The sequence below is a fragment of the Bufo bufo genome, chromosome 5 (genome assembly GCF_905171765.1).
Source record: "Bufo bufo chromosome 5, aBufBuf1.1, whole genome shotgun sequence".
NCBI classification, from domain to species: Eukaryota; Metazoa; Chordata; class Amphibia; order Anura; family Bufonidae; genus Bufo; species Bufo bufo.
Window position 1 is genome coordinate 20783077 of NC_053393.1, and position 20069 is coordinate 20803145.

Here is a 20069-nt window from a genome sequence, read left to right on the forward strand (position 1 = left end):
GTCATCTCCAAAAACTCAAAAATATTTTGTTTTCCACCTAGATCTGGTTGTCTGTACGGTGCTTTAGACAAAGCAAATTGACCTATTGGCACCCTGCCCAGGCATCCAGCATCTAGGGCTCCTACCCTTCAACCCCCTGACCCCATTTATACCCACTCACCTATTTGTGGAGCAGGATATCCAAACTGGTACTGGTCATCGGCATCATCCTTCTTCTTGTTGTCTATGGATCTCAGAGACTGGCTCCGCGAGTCGTACTGTCCATTGGCTGCAACACAAAACATAATCGCTATGAATCTCATGGTCGCTATGACCTGTTATGGGGGGAGTCTGGTGACTATGATTTTTGGGGCACATTTTGGAATTTTTTGATTCTTGTAATGGTATGCAAACATGTACATGCAAACACTCGTAATTGTGGCTCTACAGGAAACGTAGTTCTCAGTTGTGTCCCATGCAAGAATTAAAATATTATTTTTACCAGGAGCATCCAACACCCCATTATTGTGTGATTCTACATATCTTATTTGGGATTGTACTTTTAATCTGTTGCCAAATTATTAGGTTTTTCTTTCTTTTTTTTGCATATTCCAGATTATTCATATTCAGCTCTCTCTGCCTCTCTCCTAGCAGGAAATCCAAGCACAACCTTATCCATCACAACCTATTAACCACATTACATCAAGCTGAATTTCATATAACCGGGCTCCTGGGATGTATTGATTCTCCTTGTGGAGAACCATCCTGCAGGGCACAAAGTTGTGCAAAACAGGTCACCTCTAGAAAGAAATAGACATTCTCTCTCTCTCTCTCTCTCTCTCTCTCTCTATATATATATATATAGATAACTGGTATAAATACATTGACAACTTCTTCAATTACAAAGCTGGGGGGGGGGCTCAGAAACGATATTGTTACCATATACTGGGAAGGAAGCTGAAATAATCTCTTTGCAATGAGCTCCCACTAGTGATGGCTACATGGAAATGCAGTGTATTTAAAAAGAAGGCGTTCAGAGCTAGGGCCCCCTCCCCATGGTCTGCCTCCATTGAGGGTACACCACTATCTACACAAAGAAAACAAGCCCCAGCGGCTTACGCGTTTAGGAAGTGCTCTTTACTCACAGCCAATATTGTGTCTCTACTGCCACCTATAGGCGGATATCCTGTGAGTAAATGCTGGATCCTTTAAAGAACCTCAAAACATGATCAGTTAGACTTCAATCTGTATCGAAGGCTCCATAAAGGATCGGGCATTAGGTTACAGAATAGTTACCTATAGGTGGCAGTAAAGAGATTTTTTTTTTGCTTACAAAAAGTTGGAGAACACTTATAATGTTTTACTTATTACACCTCATAGCCAGTAGGGCGCCTAGCCTTTCTGCTGCCTGAGGCGGAAACTGAAACAGCGCTTCCTTTCAGCTCATGGCCCTTCGGCTGCCCCCTCTCTTGTCCCTACCTGGTGCTGCCTGAGGCGAACGCCTCACCTGGCCTCATTGGTGGCGCACCCCTGCCCATAGCATAGCATTGGGATGACGCAAGGGGCTGCCTCGTGGACGTAGGACGGTGTAGAGCGATGACGTCAGCCCGGGTCAGTAAAGTCTCCCACATTGTACACATTGAGATGTTTCTTCGTCTGAAGCATTATGGTTTTCACCAGTGACACAAAATCAATAAGTAAATACTGACTTCCTCACCCGCAGGCCGGCGCGCCCCCAGTGAGATCAGATGGTCTAAAGTAGCTTTATTATTGGAACATCGCGGATGCTGGAAATCAATTTGTGGCCAATGCTCTTTAAAACAAAGGTTCTTCGTTGCTGGGGGAAATGGTATTTCCTTGCAGCTAAATGAGAAGCTCGGAGATTGTTTTTTATCAGAGGGGAGAAAGTCTGCAGAAGTTTTTACCATTAGATGCTTTTCTAACGGAAGGAGCCGGAGACATCAATCCCCAGTTGAGATAGACCCATTATGCCTCCTTAACAGCTTAAACAAGAAGAAATACTTCATCGATAGGAAGAACTGATTATAAACCACAGGAAGGGAACGGCATATTACATCCCCTCCATACAGAAAGGTTATACTGTATATAAGAATCCACACAAGTATCTATACCAGTATCTATATAAGTATCTATATACAGTAAGTATCTATTAGTGTTGGTCGAGCACCAAAGTGTTCGGGTGCTCGAGTAGAACACCTCGGGGAAGTCAATGGGAGAACCCGAGCATTAAACCAGGCACCCCCTGCTCTGAAGAGGGGAGGGTGTCTGGTTCATAGGAAAAGGTCAGAAATTGATGAAAACACCACTGAAATGGTTCGGGAACAGCATGGGGGGGATGTCTGGATGCATCTTGGACTCCCAGGTCGCTGCTGGGAACGATGTTGTCGGAGTAGTACGCCACTTTTACAGACTGACAATAATACGCACAGAACCGAAGATAAAATCGATTTTAGAGGAAAAATTGTTAGGAAACATTCTTTCCTGTATATTTACTTGTATATAAAGTGCAAGTGCTGCCAAAAATTACAAGGAAGAGGCGCTCCGATACAACCTGTATATCACATAAAGGAGGGCATCATTCACATTGTAGTACAATAGTTCAGGTAGTGGGACTCCTACACTCATAAAGCCTATGTACTAAGTGAAAGGGCTGCCAAAAATTACAAGGAACCGGCGCTCCAATACACCATTTATTACACATAAAGGAGGGCATCATACACACCCCTTGAAAAATTATGACTGATGGCCTGCTGGTGACCCTCTAAAACATTAGGAGCGAGGGTCTACTGCTGAGCTGACCCTCTAAAACATTAGGAGCGAGGGCAGCCTAATAAGCATGTTGATATGATGGAGGAGGAGGACGAGAAAATGAAGATTGAACCATATACCCTTTTTAGTGGTGGAAGGGGTGCAGGGGAATACAGTGTATTCAATACACCATAAAAGCCACATTTAAAGGTCCTTTATGTTCAGCCGCTTTCCTCTGGTGGAGTAGAGAAGTCAGGGGCAATCCAGGCCTTGCTCATTTTGATAAGAGTCAACCTGTCAGCATTTTCAGTTGACAGGCGGATACACTTATCTGTTATTATGCAGCACTAAATACCCGCTCTGACAAAACGCTGGCGACGGGGCAGGCCAGCACCTCCAAGGCGTAGAGCGCCAGTTTGTGCCACGTGTCCAGCTTGGACACCCAATAGTTTTAAGGCACTGAGGGATCATTGAGGATGCTGACACGGTCTGCTACGTACTCCTTCACCATCTTCCAAAACTTTTCCCTCCTTTTGACACTAGGTCGTGCATCAGGGTGAGGGTGCTGGCGGGGTGTCATAAAACTGTCCCAGGCCTTGGAGAGTGTTGCCCTGCCTCTGTTGGAACTGCTGTGTGTTCCCCTTGTCTCCCCTCCTCGGTTGCCGAAGGAACTACGTACTCTGCCGTCAGAGTTGTCAGCTGGAAATTTTTGGAGTCATTTTTCCACAAGGACCTTCTGGTATTGCACCATTTTGCTCGTCCTCTCCACCACAGGAATGAGAGATGAGAAGTTCTATTTGTAGCAGTGTCACAGTGGTGAGTGGGGGAAACCCCCCACTGTACAATGTAAAGAGATAAAGGGTAGCTGCTAGGCCAGTACGCCGGAATAAGGGAGCAGGTCACCTCCTAAAGCATCCCTAAATCTGGCCCTGTTCTCTTAACTGTATGAGCCGACCCATAAGGTAGGAGGGCCCATCCGCTGAAACCTTAGAACCCTCAGACACTGGTTGTGGACCCTTCTACCCCTTGGCAAAGAGAGATTGCCACAGGGAGGTGCTCCAGGAAACAGTTGCTGGCCTGTTTGGTGTGGCCCACCTTCTCCCTTTTTCCACCCCACTGCCTCTTCCAGCCTGTTGCGGTGCTGCAGATCCCTTCCTCTCTGTACTGCTGTCCTCACTCGGCTTGCCACCTTCCCAGGTTGGGTCAGTGACTTCATCATCCACCACCTCCTCTTCCTCACTCTGGTTATCCTCCTGACTTGTTGACCTAACAAGAACCTCACCTATGACAACTGTGTCTCATCCTCATCATGAACCTCTTGAGACACTAATTGTCTTTGACTTATTGGTAATTGTGTCTCATCATCATCATCATCATCCACCTCGTGAAACACTAATTGCCGTTCCCCACAATCATATTCTTCTGACTGTGGATGCTCAAGAGTTTGGGAATCAGGGCACAAGAGCCCGCTTGAAGAGAGGTCCAGATTAAGGAATGGCGATGAAAACAGCTCCTCGGAATATCCGAGTGTGGAATCACTTGTTTGCCAAGACTCTCCATGGTGGGTGGAAGGAGGATCAGGGTGAGGATTCTGTTGACCAGACTCTTGGCTACTGAGACTGGACTTGGTGGAAGACAGGGTGATGCTTAACCGACTGGAAGCATTATCTTCTGCAATCCAACCGACCACCTGATCGCACTTGTCTGACTTCGAGAGTGGTGTCCTGCGCTGCCCTGAAAACTGGGACATGAAGCTAGGTATCATGGATGAGTGTGTTTCTTGTGCTCTGGCAGCAGGCACAGTTTCACCGCGCCCAGGGCCACGGCCTCTGCGTGCACCATCAGCAGCACGGCCACTTTCCCGTCCCTTACTGCTCGCCTTGCGCATATTAAATGGTATATATGCTTGAAAGTATGTCACACATACAGTAGCGCAGGTTTTGTAAGTGTATGTGCAAATAAAGTACACAGAATGTCACAGATATTTTTAGGACGCGCACACGTTAAACAGGAGATGTAGCGCAGGTAATGTAACTGTCCGCAGTGGACACCATCTACGGAAAAAGTACACGATGTCACAGATATTTTTAGGCTGTGCACATGTTAGACAGGGGATGTAGCGCAGATAATGTCGCTGTCTGCAGCGGCCAAACAATTACAAGCTATTTAGCGCTGGAGAGTGTTCTTGATCTGGCCAACTGTTGTGAAGGGTGTTTTCTTCACCAGGGAAAGAATTCTTCGGTCATTCACCACAGTTGTTTTCCGTGGTCTTCCGGGTCTTTTGGTGTTGCTGAGCTCACCGGTGCGTTCCTTCTTTTTAAGATGTTCCAAACAGTTGTTTTGGCCAGGCCTAATGTTTTTGCTATCTCTCTGATGGGTTTGTTTTGTTTTTTCAGCCTAATGATGGCTTGCTTCACTGATAGTGACAGCTCTTTGGATCTCATCTTGAGAGTTGACAGCAACAGATTCCAAATGCAAATAACAGACTTGAAATGAACTCTGGACCTTTTTTTCTGCTCATTGTAATTGGGATAATGAGGGAATAACACACACCTGGCCATGGAACAGCTGAGAAGCCAATTGTCCCATTACTTTTCGTCCCTTAACAAGTGGGAGGCACATATGCAAACTGTTGTAATTCCTGCACCGTTCACCTGATTTGGATGTAAATACCCTCAAATTAAAGCTGACAATCTGCAGGTAAAGCAAATCTTGTTAGTTTCATTTCAAATCCATTGTGGTGGTGTATAGAGCCAAAAATGTTAGAATTGTGTCGATTACCGAATATTTATGGACCTGACTGTATATCAGTATCTATATAGGTATCTATACCAGTATCTATATAAGTATCTATATAAGTATTTATAACAGTATTTATATCAGTATCTATCAGTATCTATATAAGTATCTATACCAGTATCTATATAAGTATCTAAATAAGTATCTATACCAGTATTTATATAAGTATCTATATATATGGAGGGGGAGCTCAGGAGATTACTACATACAGATATATACAGCCACCACTAGAGGGAGCTCAGTAGATTACTGCATACAGATATATACTGCCACCACTAGAGGGAGCTCAGGAGATTGCTACATAGAGATATTTACAGCAACCACTAGGGGGAGCTCAGGAGATTACTGCATACAGATATATACAGCCATCACTAGAGGAAGCTCAGGAGATTATTACATACAGATATATACAGCCACCACTAGGGGGAGCTCACGAGATTACTGCATACAGATATATACAGCCACCACTAGAAGGAACTCAGGAGATTACTACATACGGATATATATCGCAACCACTAGAGGAAGCTCAGGATATTATTACATACAGATATATACAGCCACCACTAGAGGGAGCTCAGGAGATTACTGCATACAGATATAAACAGCCACCACTAGAGGGAGCTCAGGAGATTACTGCAAACATATATATACAGCCACCACTAGGGGGAGCTCAGGAGATTACTGCATACAGATATATACATCTACAACTAGGGGGAGCTCAGCAGATTACTGCATACAGATATATACAGCCACCACTAGAGGGAGCTCAGGAGATTACTACATACAGATATATACATCTACCACTAGGGGGAGCTCAGGAGATTACTGCATACAGATATATACAGCCACCACTAGAGGGAGCTCAGGAGATTACTGCATACAGATATATACAGCCACCACTAGGGGGAGCTCAGGAGATTACTGCATACAGATATATACAGCCACCACTAGAGGGAGCTCAGGAGATTACTGCATACAGATATATACAGCCCCCACTAGAGGGAGCTCAGGAGATTACTGCTTACAGATATATACAGCCACCACTAGAGGGAGCTCAGGAGATTACTGCATACAGATATATACAGCCACCACTAGAGGGAGCTCAGAAGATTACTGCATACAGATAGATACATCTACCACTAGGGGGAGCTCAGGAGATTACTGCATAAAGATATATACAGCCACCACTAGAGGGAGCTCAGGAGATTACTACATACAGATATATACAGCCACCACTAAAGGGAGCTCAGGAGATTACTACATACAGATATATACATCTACCACTAGGGGGAGCTCAGGAGATTACTGCATACAGATATATACAGCCGCCACTAGAGGGAGCTCAGGAGATTACTACATACAGATATATACATCTACCACTAGGGGGAGCTCAGGAGATTACTGCATACAGATATATACAGCCACCACTAGAGGGAGCTCAGGAGATTACTACATACAGATATATACAGCCACCACTAGAGGGAGCTCAGGAGATTACTGCATATAGATGTATACAGCCACCACTAGAGGGAGCTCAGGAGATTACTGCATGCAGATATATACAGCCACCACTAGAGGGAGCTCAGGAGATTACTGCATACAGATATATACAGCCACCACTAGAGGGAGCTCAGGAGATTACTGCATACAGATGTATACAGCCACCACTAGAGGGAGCTCAGGAGATTACTGCATACAGATATATACAGCCACCACTAGAGGGAGCTCAGGAGATTACTGCATACAGATTTATAGAGCCACCACTAGAGGGAGCTCAGGAGATTACTACATACAGATATATACAGCCAGCACTAGAGGGGGCTCAGGAGATAACTACATACAGATATATACAGCCACCACTAGAGGGAGCTCAGGAGATTACTGCATACAGCTATATACAGCCTCCACTAGAGGGAGCTCAGGAGATTACTGCATACAGATATATACAGCTACCACTACAGGGAGCTCAGGAGATTACTACATACAGATATATACAGTATATACAGCCACCACTAGAGGGAGCTCAGGAGATTACTGCATACAGATATATACAGCCACCACTAGAGGGAGCTCAGGAGATTACTACATCCAGATATATACAGTCACCACTAGAGGGAGCTCAGGATATTACTACATACAGATATATACAGCCACCACTAGAAGGAGCTCAGGAGATTACTACATACAGATATATACAGCCACCACTAGAGGGAGCTCAGGAGATTACTGCATACAGATATATACAGCCACCACTAGAGGGAGCTCATGAGATTACTACATACAGATATATACAGCCACCACTACAGGGAGCTCAGGAGATTACTACATACAGATATATACAGCCACCACTAGAGGGAGCTCAGGAGATTACTGCATACAGATATATACAGCCACCACTAGAGGGAGCTCAGGAGATCACTGCATACAGATATATACAGCCACCACTAGAAGGAGCTCAGGAGATTACTACATACAGATATATACAGCCACCACTAGAGGGAGCTCAGGAGATTACTGCATACAGATATATATAGCCACCACTAAAGGGAGCTCAGGAGATTACTGCATACAGATACATACAGCCACCACTAGAGGGAGCTCAGGAGATTACTGCATACAGATACATACAGCCACCACTAAAGGGAGCTCAGGAGATTACTGCAGACGACTGTAAGTTCAATGTATAAGCAGTATATAGTACAGTATAATCAATATAGGGAATTTGTTACTTTGTATAGAAACAAAACTAAGATTTAGCACTATATATATATATAGGATCCGCTCAGAATGCATCAGTTCAGTCTCCATTCCACTTTTGCAGCGTTTTGGTGTCCGTCTGATGAATGAGCCAAAACGGATCCGTCCTGGCAAACAATGTAAGTCAATGGGGACGGATCCGTTTTCACTACACAATCTGGCACAAAAGAAAACGGATCCGTCTCCCATTGACTTTCAATGGTGTTCAAGACGGATCCGTCTTGGCTATGTTAAAGATAATACAAACGGATCCATTCTGAACGCATGCATGCGGTTGTATTATCTGAACGGATCCGTCTGTGCAGATCCATGACGGGTGCGCACCAAACACGAGTGTGAAAGTCGCCTTGGGGTTACTCCATCCATCTTTACCCATTTACAGGATGGACAGACGGTCACTTCAAGTCTGAGTACAGGTCACAATATCCGTGAAGTACCTCACAACCTTCTCATATCAGGAAACCATCCACTGATCAGATAAAGCCTAAAGGAATTAGACGTCTGACAGATGTCTGAGATAAAGATGAGGTTTTCTTAAAGGCGCCTTAACCCATGTCTCCTATCTGATTGAGATCACAGCTAGAAACGAGGGACAGCTCCTGCAAAGCTGCCCCCCCCCCACAATAAATAAATAAATAAATACGTGTCAGTGCTGCACAGGCCTAATACCAGCAAAACAATATTCTAGGACAGCCTGGTGGCCTGGCACAGGACAACACAACCTGTACAATGAGGCTGTCAGACAGAAACCATGCGGTCATAGATTCCTCTGGTCTTACACTCCAGATAGAATTAACACACACAGCACAGAAGGGCTAAAAAGCATTGAGAACCTCTTTAACCCCTTAAAGGGCTTGTGTCACTTCAGCAAATAACATTTATTATGAAGAGAAAGTAAATACAAACCACTTACGTGTTTGCTGAAGTGAGACAACCCCTTTAATGGTACCTAGACTTTGGGCTCATGCACACAAACTTATTTTTTTTCCGTGTCTGTTCTGTGTTTTTTTGCGGACCGTATGCAGAACCATTCACTTCAATGGGTCCCCAAAAAAAAACAAACGGAAGTTACTCTTTGGGTATACCATTTCTGTATCTCCGTATTTCCGTTCCGCCCAAAAATAGAACATGTCCTATTATTGTCCGCATTACGGACAAGGATAGGACTGTTCTATTAGGGGCCGGCTGTTCCATTCCGCAAAATAAGGAATGCACACTGATGTCTTCCGTATTTTTGCGGATCCGTTTTTTGCGGACAGCAAAATACATACGGTCGTGTGCATGTGCCCTTTGACAGACTAGCCTTAGGTTAAGTCAATATGAGATCAGTGGCGGTCTTACAGGCCCCCCTCCCCCGCCCACCAATCAGCTGTTTTGGGCAGACGCTGGCAGTGGACGGAAAGCTTGGAAAGTTTGCACAAAGTAATTTTTTTGGGTGCCACATTCCTTGGGCCATAACTTTTAATTTTTGCCAACCTAGCCTTACGAGGGTTTGTTTTTTGCAGGATGCGTTCCAGTTTTTACCTGCAGAACTTTGCTCTACATATAATTTATGTAGTAATTAGTTTTTTTTGGGAAGGGGGAAGATTGGAGATAAAAAAATCCAACCTTTTTTTTGCAATCCATGGGGCGGTATAAATAATTTTTTTTTTTTTTTACAGGTCATTATTATTGCCGTCGTATCAAATATGTATATTTTTGAAGCTTAACCATTTTTTTTTAAATAATTTTTTTAATGAATAAAGGGTGTATTTTAGTTTATTTGTATATATTGCTTCTTTTAATGAAATTGTATTAAACAAAATTGTATTTTATTCTTTTGCCCCACTAGGAGACTTGATCCACTGATCTACTCCTGTATAATGCACTGGGATACATAATATTCCATACTATTATAGTCACTGACGTGCAACCCACGCCTCTGCAGTTATTGATGGCTGCCCTAGGGGCCTTTGTTAGTCCCCCAGTTGCCATGGTAACAAATTGGTACCCCCCTGATCGAGTCAGGGAGAGTTGATGTTGCAAACAGAATAAGCCTTCTGCTTCAGTCAACTACTTGGATGCTATTGAGCGCGGCATCTAAGTGATTAAACTGCCAGGATCAGAGCTAACTTTGGTCTCAGCAGCTGCGTTAGGAGCCCCGCTATCTATTACAGCCGCTGCGTGTTCCTGCTCAGTGCCCGCAAGATTATCATGATGGATAGGTCCATCACTATTTGTCACTAAAGGGTTAAACAAACTCTCCAGATAAGTTATGCCCCGCCCCCTCAGAACCAGACTTTATACATTGTATCACTTTTGCCCGGAATGTTTTTTTAAGTCATTGTTTCCAATTTCCGACCCGCCCAGATGGTGGCTCAAAATATGAGATTAACCAGTTTCTAAACTTTTATTTTAGAAATCATAAAACATATTTCGGTAATTTTTTTTAAAATATTTTCAGCGGATTAATTCATAAAATTCCGGAATAATTAACTTCAGAGTTTTGTCTGTGTGTGGACGGAGGCTCGGAGTCTTTATCTGTGCCCTGAGATACCGTTTTAATGCCGCCTTATGAATAACCATCCCGGCTGCTGCCGCCCCTGCCATGGTATTTACATAAAGTGGCTTCCAACCGGTCTAATAATTCATAATGTCTTTATCGAGGCAATGTGTCTGCTATCGCCAACACAGTCCAACAGATGGTAGAATTCTCCTGGACTCGCTTGTAAGGAAGATCTCATTTGGTTTGAAAAATGAAATAAAATGACTGTTAACTCTGAAGATTCCTTGTAGAAGACGCATCGAGGATAGGCTGGAAACCAAGATCTGCGGTGATTAGGAAAGTCGGGGGAGCTCTTCCCCATAGTCGGGGGAGCTCTTCCCCATAGTCGGGGGAGCTCTTCCCCATAGTCGAGGGAGCTCTTCCCCGTAGTCGGGGGAGCACTTCCCCATAGTCGAGGGAGTTCTTCCCCATAGTCAGGGGAGCTCTTTCCCATAGTCGGGGGAGCTCTTCCCCATAGTCGGGGGAGCTTTTTCCCCTAGTCGGGGGAGCTCTTTCCCATAGTCGGGGGAGCTCTTCCCCATAGTCGGGGGAGCTCTTTCCCATAGTCGGGGGAGCTCTTTCTCATAGTCGGGGGAGCTCTTCCCCATAGTCGGGGGAGCTTTTTCCCCTAGTCGGGGGAGCTCTTTCCCATAGTCGGGGGAGCTCTTCCCCATAGTCGGGGGAGCTCTTCCCCATAGTCGGGGGAGCTCGACTACCTCAGTGGCATTGCTAAAGTGGTCGTACATGGACAGTTTCGTTCTTCAACTGACACCAGCTGTATCTAGTCTTAGGCCTCATGCACACGACCATGTGTCATGTTTTGCGGTCTGCAATTTGCGGAACGGGCGCCCATAATAAAAAATGCCTATTCTTATCCGCAAAACGCACAAGAATAGGACATGTTCTATTTTTTTTTTTGCGGGGCCAAGGAATGGAGCGACGGCACACAGAGTGCGGCCCCATTGAGGTGAATGCGGACCAAAACAACGTTCGTGTGCATGAGGCCTTACAGGGGAGAGAACTGATGGAGAAAGAGCATGCCTCTGATCTGTGATAGAGAGAGCTGCAGCAGAAAGGATATGCCCCCTGGGCTGTGACAGAAAGAGAACTGCAGCACAAAGGACACATTCCTGAACAATGATAGGGGGAGCACTGGAGCAGAAAGGACATGCCCCTTGAGCTGTGATAGAGAGAGAGAGCTGCAGCAGAACGGATAGGTCCCTGAGCTACCAGCATGAAATACATCTAGCAGAACTATTGGAGCAATGAACGTTGAGATCTCTGGATCCATGTGAGGTACATGGCTGGTTCTAGCTTTGTTAGAATGAGATTGTCATGTACTATGATGCCTCATGTCTTTATTTTTTGCATTAATTATGAGATAACCCACACCCTAGAGATGCCATATTGGCACTATAGGGCAGGAATGTCTGATAGATGTGTGTTCTTCATCTGGGACAAGCACTTATTTGGAGAATGGAGGTCTCTACCATGCTATGTGCTGCTCTAGAGCGATGGAGGTGAGGTGCTTGTACATGTGGACAGCTACAGTTTCACCATTGTAATTTATATGAGTTATGGAAAAGGCTGAGCATGTCTGTGTCCCAATGCTTGGGGGCCACAAAGAAAGGCATCGCGGGCCCCTGCACACAAATGCTATGGGTTCATAGGAAAAGCAAGAGACGATAGACATAGCAAAATATTTCATTGGAAGCAGAGAGGACACACAGCACAATGCTGGCTGGAAGCTCTCCATGGTGCAGTAGAGCCGGACTGCGGGGCGGGAGCCTTTAGGGGAGGCGACCATGACGGGGGGGTGGTTAGTGAGACCCCCAGAACAGGGATTGGTGATTTTAATTAAGGGGGGGTGTCCGAGGGGTTAAAAGTGTGGGGCAGCAGCCGGTTAGGGGCCATTTTGTTAGGCAAGCGCCCACCCACCCGCCCTGTTGAGGAGCCCACCCGCCCTGTTGAGGAGGTAAAAAGGGTGGTGGTAAGGGAGAAGGGGGACGAGTGGGGAAGAAATGGGTCAGGGGAAGATTGTCACGGCAGTAAGGCGGTGGGAGGTCCTTGGAGTCGGTGTGATTCTATGGTAAGGAGGATGGGAGGGCCCTACAGGTGGGGTTGGACTCCCAGGATTGTTGGGCGTCTGTGGCAGAACTGTCAGGGCGAGCCATCAGGGGTGCCTCCGAGCTAGCGGTCAACGGCCGGGGGTAAGTCGGCTCACCTCGACGCGGTTGTTTTGGGTTTTAGGGCTTCAAGGACCTCCCCCTCAGAAAAGAAGGGACATACATGTTAATGTGTTTTGGTTGGCATTTATGAGGTTATTATTATTATTATGATATTATATGTATGTTTGTAATAAATCGGCTGCTGTGGCCAAATTAATCCAAAAGGCAGTGTCAGTGTCTTTATTGGGGAAAGGGGGTTGGGGAAGGCATGTTGATTGAGGTGGGGTTGGGGTATGACTGTGGGGAGTCGAGCGGTATTAACCAGTACCTCCGTCATGAAATGGATAATAGAGAAGGTATTGTATCTCCCAGGGTTTTGACTCCTATGGAATACATGGTGACTTTGATAAATACAGCATGCTACTGCTGGGGGAGTCTGCACTGGTCATGTCCAGTGTAGGTAAAAGGAGCTAGCAACATGCTTAGATAATATTCAAGTTCTCCATGGACAGGCATCTACTGGCTCATACTCTTATGCAGTTTTTGACCTGACAAGAAATCGTTCCCCCACAAATAACAGGGGTTCCTGGGTCAGCTCATCTCCAGAGGACCTGACAAAGGCGTATGGACAACCCCTTTAAGATCTATTCACTAGAGCAAAATATCTAATATAGTTTTACAAGGTCTAAACTTCATTTCCTGGCTGTTAAATTATACCTCGAACGTCTGGAGGCATCGGAGAACCTGGTGCTAATTGCAAAATAATTTCTAATGATGGAAGAGGTAAAAAATGCATGAAGTAATTTCATCTAATTTCGCCCTAATCACTTTCCACGTGAACGCCTGGCTTTCAATTTTGGTCTTTGGTATTCCGTACTCTGCACCCTCTCGACTCTGGACTGACAATCTCATCTAATATATATCACCGCATGTTTCGAAAATGGAGATAATGATTATGAGAACCAGTCTTGCATTATCTAAAATGGTTTTTCTTTTTAATATATAAAGCGTTTTTTTAAATTAAAGAATGAGGCGAGTCGGAGTTACATCGACCTAAGGAAATCAGGTTTAATCATCGCCTCGTTCTAAGAGCTCATGATTCTGAACATTGGCTGCAAGGTGTGGCGCCGACGTAATGTCCACAAATATCTCAATATTCAAAGTAAAAGGAATAGAGAACTTCTCTTTAAAAAAAATTCTAATAGTTTCAAAGGGGCTTCACGTTAAAAATGGCAAATTTTAAGGACTGGTGAAACCCTAAGCAGCATGAAGGGGCTGAGGAGCTCCAGGAAGTGCTACAACTTCTTCCATGCTTGTCTTTAGGGTGGAGTTGCAGAAATCAGTGGTGAGCAGTTGGCAGTTGCCCTGGTGCCTCTACCACTTGTTTTTTGAACTGGGGCCAAGGAGCTTCACGTTTTAATTACTCAACCCCCTTGAAGTGATCATACATTGAGCCTATGGCTTGGCTATCAATATTTTACCCCCCAAAAATTTACATTAAGTTTGGCATAGACATTTTACTAGTAAATTCACCAACATTCTGCTGGGTCTTGCAGATTTATCTCCAACATGTACCATTGGGAAAAACAATGAAGCAACAGGTTGGATTTTTAATTGTGTTTTCTGTTATGTCTCCCAGCGATAAGTGGTGCCAGAAGTGACTGGCAGCCCCTTTTCTCCACAGGACTAACATAAATGCCCATTGATATGGGAGTTTGGTGAGTGTTATGTGTCAGTTAAATAATCTATGGTTCCTGTCCAGCATTGTAGCTGAGTAATAGCTTTCAATGAAGTTGTTTTAACTCCGAATTCAATTCTAATGCCTCCGTCGGACAACGGGATACCTATGGCCTTAGCCTTAAGATGATGATAAACATCAGACAATTGTTGGGTGAGCATGCCTATATAGGCAGGACCGGCCAGCCATCCAATATGTTTGGTAGTGTCCTCGCTTTCCTTGACATTATCTTGTGGTTTCACTCTGCTGTGTATTTGACTTAGCTTTTGGATCCTGATCTGGTCCTGGTTTTGTCCTCTTTCTGTCTGACTACTCTTTTTCCCCTTTAGGTTTAGGACCCTGCACTTAGTCAAGTCAAGGACTGTGGTCAAGTTGTGGACTGCAATTTAGGGAGGAACGTGCAAGTAGGTAGAGACAGTGGTGCAGGTGGAGTATAGCATTGTTACCTACCCTTCATGACAGTGCGTGGAGGTATTGAGAGGGATAGTTTTTGGCTGAAAAAGCTATCTAAAGGAAATGTCTAGCTTTAGGCTTGACCTAGGTGATGACCTCTGCCTTACCTAAATTATTGAGTCAACGGTTACACAATACTGGACAATACTTGTAGTGAGCTGGTAGTTTTGGTGGCCAATGTGTCAACAGAGTTGAACATTAATGTACGATTACTCAATAGTTGTTAGTCAACCGCAGATAATAATGGCAACTGGGTCAATGGTGTCTCTTAGATCTCTTAATAGTTGTAGTCAATCCCAACCTCTGATGAAGTTTTATGTGGAACCATTTTATCGGATTGTTCCATAGTCACAATGGTTGGAAACCCCAATCAATGGTGTCACATATTACAGTGAGATCACACAATAGTTGGAGATGACTACAGCCTTTGGGGCCACTGAGTCAATGTGGTTGCGCTATGATGTCCTATGGAACAACAGTTGCGGTTAACTGAACTTTTTAGTGGACACTAATTCAAATGTTGACTGGAATTTTTGGTGGCCACCTGTCAATGGTGCTTGACAGGGTTGTGGTCAGCTGTACATTTTGGTGACCACTGAGCCATTGGTATCAGTATCATATCCCAAAGTGGCAGCTAACTCCATGTTCTGGTTATAATCAAGTCTAAGGGGCACAATAGCAGCCAAATACAAATGTTGATGTACGCCAAGTCAATGATGCACAAACTGTGATGTTAAGTGGCCTACCCAGAAAAATCAACATGAAGACAGACAATTAATTCTATGAGGAGGAAAACAAATTCTAAAGATGCGAATTACAAGTTTCCAACATGAGACACTTCAGTTCTGGGGATTTCAGATACTGTACAACCACGTCGCCCCGGGCATGAAATCAATCCTAAATGTAACTCTCTGAAAGGACCTGTTATAATGTCCACCTGGTCACATAGCCATAAGCAGCCTCAGATGCATCATGACAAATGATCTCAGGTGTATCTCAACCAACATGATTGAATGAACCTCAGAGTTTCTAGTTACCCTTCTCACAAGACATGATACAGTTACCTTCCAGAAAGGAACCTCATAAAGGATCAGACATGAAGGACATACATGATTGGATTTGAGATGACTTTGTATCGTTCTATGGAATCTTTTTGGAAGAGGGGTTGGGGTTCATATACAGATATATCGCTTTCTATACTACACTGGCCATAGTGGCTGTCGATTGTAGACCATTGATAGATGGTAACACCTTAGAAATGTTCAGCTAAGGGTCTATGCACACGACCGTATGAATGGGTCCGCATCCGTAGTTTCGTTCCGCGGTCCTGCAAAAAAGATAGAGCATGTCCTATTCTTATCCGCAATTGCGGACAAGAATAGGCATTTTCTATCACAGTGCCAGCCATGTGCGGTCCGCAAATTGTGGAAAGCACATGGGCCGGAATCCGTGTTTTGCGGACTTCAAAACAATAAAGTCATCTGAATGTAGCCTAACAGCTATTTCTTCCAACCCCCCTAATTTTGGCCAAGAGTGCATGTGTCCTAAACAGGAAGAGGACCTCTGGTGGTGGCTTATCTTCTATGAGAACAAAAAGATTGGGCATGTTGAAACACAACATCCCGATCCTTCTTTCCATTGACATCTGCCTTTGGGGTCAGGACAACCTCATACACATTAGACGGTCAGCCGATCCAACCTAAATTGGCAACATTTAGCCAACATTCATGAAGGCATGGCCATCTGCCTACATTTTGGACACAAATCTGTAGATGGTCCATTTCTCTCTATTGACCTCGGGACTATGGGGTGTTACAATGCTTATCATCATGAGCCATACATTAGATAGTAACGTTCCGTACACTTACCGCTACATGCCTTTCTGTTGCAGAGCCGTCCTTCTTCTAAAACCCCTTCACAAATGTGGCTTTCATCTGGAAGAGACTGACAGGTTCTGGTTCTGGTTTGCAGACCACCGCCACAGTCCCTGTTACAATCGCCCCAAGTCGTCCATGCCGTCCATCCACCTGGTGAGACAAAACACAAAAGATTTTATTCTTTTCCGTCCAGGGACATGTAATAACGATTATAGGTCATCTGTTCTTACGACTTTGTGTTACTACGTTCCTCTACTACTCCTACTAGAAGTTTATGAATGAATTGCAAGTTGGGTGCACTGCTACCAGTGTGTGTGTGTGTGTGTGTGTGTGTGGGGGGGGGGGGGGGGGTGGGCTGGTGTCACACTGTGCAGGCAAACTCCCCCCTTTCTTCCCAGCCAGTTACAGCAAGTTGGCAATTTAGTCATAAACTTCTAGTAGTAATAATAGAGGCACATCATAACATAGAGCCATAAGAATGGGTGCTCCAGAATCCTTTTTACATAAGGGATGAATGTAGTTATTAAAACAGTCATCTCAGGAGAGGTGAGAGCTCCTATTTTAAGTTAAATTAGATATCAACCATATCCAGAGCAGCATTCATAATTCTGCTGGGCATTCATCTTAGATTTCAGGATTTGGAACCCTCTTTTGGACCTACGTACTGCCTGATCGTTCAGTCAGCGTCTGTACAGATTGTGGTCTGCTGTAAAGTATTGCCAGACATTTATTATTTATACCGGGAACTTTATGGCAAAAAATAACTAAATTTTTTTTTTTAAAATTGATAATAAATTGAAAAACCTATTAGTAGATTTTACACCACCTTGTAGCAGAGTTGAATTGTGCATCGTACACCAATAGGCCAACTACCACACCCACCTCCTTGGGCAAAAGCTACATAAAAAAGCCACAAAAGGGACAAAAAGTACATCAGGAAACCAGTGCAGAAGAAGTAACAAATTCCCCTTAGATCTAAAATCCCGGAGACTCCCGCGCACTGCATGCTACGTCCGTCCGCCAATGTCTCCCAGATCTTCTACTGTCATAAAAATCCCAATGTAACACAAAGTATACAATATAAGAAATGTAACCAGGCGTCACAGTTCCTGCTTCCTATCATGACTTTCAGCGACTCTTCACAGTATGGGGGGCTCAGCAGATGGTGGGTCACTGAGTCAATCCATAATATTGACCATTAAGAGTTAATTAATACTCGTTATTGAATCCAGCGCTCAGGTCGTTAGCAGTCATTTATTACCATAGCGTTAGGGCTGGGAACCTGATGTAACATAATTACTGCATATGAGATAATACAACGATCCGTGCGATCGATGGCCGCGCGCTGGCAATCGACAATTCTTTGTAATTTACAACTTGTCTCTTGTTGATTAAGATGTTTTTGGGGAGGAGAAGGGCGGGGAACATGAATTCCACCATTGTCCGTAATTCCTGTTAAGACATGAATCCACACGAGCCCCATGATGGACATTAGAGATGAGCGAAGGTTTACAAAAATGTGAACTTCGCCAAGAAGTTTGATTCGTTACGAATTATAAATCCGGTATCCCCAGGCCACTCTGCCTGATCCTATTCTTCCCACTCGGTGGTCCAGTCTCAGTGTGAGATTGCCAGACAAGGACTTTTAACCCTTCAGATGCCGTGGTCCGGCTCCCCCGGCGAAGATCGGGGGAGCCGGAGCGCGTATGCTTGTCACGTCTCTCCCTATGCTCAGCTCACAGGACAATGGTGGACACGGCGCAGGGTGAGGTATTTATACGGGGGGTGGCTATCTGCGGATTGACTGACTGTACGGCATTATGGGTGATCTCACGTTCCTGGGCTTCTTACTTTATCTTTGTAACACACCATTTTAGGAAAAACTGATTTGAAACCACGAAGAGCGAGAAAATTCAGCTTAGTTGCAAATCGAGTTTTTCGGAAACTTCGGACTGAATTCCACTGAATGCTTCGCTTCTCGCAACATTCATAGATATGATAAAATAAAAGCTGCCAATCCTACCCTATAGCAGACACCTCTGGTTACATAATATGACCAGTACCAGCACTAGGGGTATGTCCTCCCTAAACCAAAAAAGTGAATTTTCTTTTTGCCCCTAACTTCTGCTTAAAGTGGTCTCCGCTTTTGACAGTCCTCACTTACTTGAAGGACTCACGGACAATAGATTGATCAGATCAGGACAAGTAAAGCTATCTATGTACACAGTGACTGCACCAGCAGAATAGTGAGTGCAGCTCTGGAGTACAATACAGGATAAAACTCAGGATAAGTACAGGATAAGTAATGTATGTACACAGTGACTCCACCAGCAGAATACTGAGTGCAGCTCTGGAGTATAATACAGGATGTAACTCAGGATCCGTACAGGATAAGTAATGTATGTACACAGTGACTCCACCAGCAGAATACTGAGTGCAGCTCTGGAGTATAATACAGGATGTAACTCAGGATCAGTACAGGATAAGTAATGTATGTACACAGTGACTGCACCAGCAGAATAGTGAGTGCAGCTCTGGAGTATAATACAGGATGTAACTCAGGATCCGTACAGGATAAGTAATGTATGTACACAGTGACTGCACCAGCAGAATAGTGAGTGCAGCTCTGGAGTACAATACAGGATAAAACTCAGGATCAGTACAGGATAAGTAATGTAATGTACACAGTGACTGCACCAGAAGAATAGTGAGTGCAGCTCTGGAGTATAATACAGGATGTTAATCAGGATCAGTACATGATAAGTAATGTAATGTATGTACACAGTGACTGCACCAGCAGAATAGTGAGTGCAGCTCTGGAGTATAATACAGGATGTAACTGAGGATCAGTACAGGATAAGTAATGTATGTACACAGTGACTGCACCAGCAGAATAGTGAGTGCTGCTCTGGAGTATAATACAGGATGTTACTCAGGATCAGTACAGGATAAGTAATATAATGTATGTACATAGTGACTCCACCAGCAGAATAGTGAGTGCAGCT

At 44.5% G+C, this 20069-nt stretch overlaps 1 protein-coding gene across 1 annotated transcript in view; it reads right to left on the bottom strand.

The window, feature by feature from the left end:
- ADGRB1 (adhesion G protein-coupled receptor B1) overlaps positions 1-20069 on the bottom strand; it is a 587254-nt gene that overhangs the window by 267114 nt on the left and 300071 nt on the right. Inside the window, 2 exon segments of the mRNA XM_040432704.1 lie at positions 161-268; positions 17056-17214. Coding sequence (XP_040288638.1) covers positions 161-268; positions 17056-17214 — 267 coding nt within the window.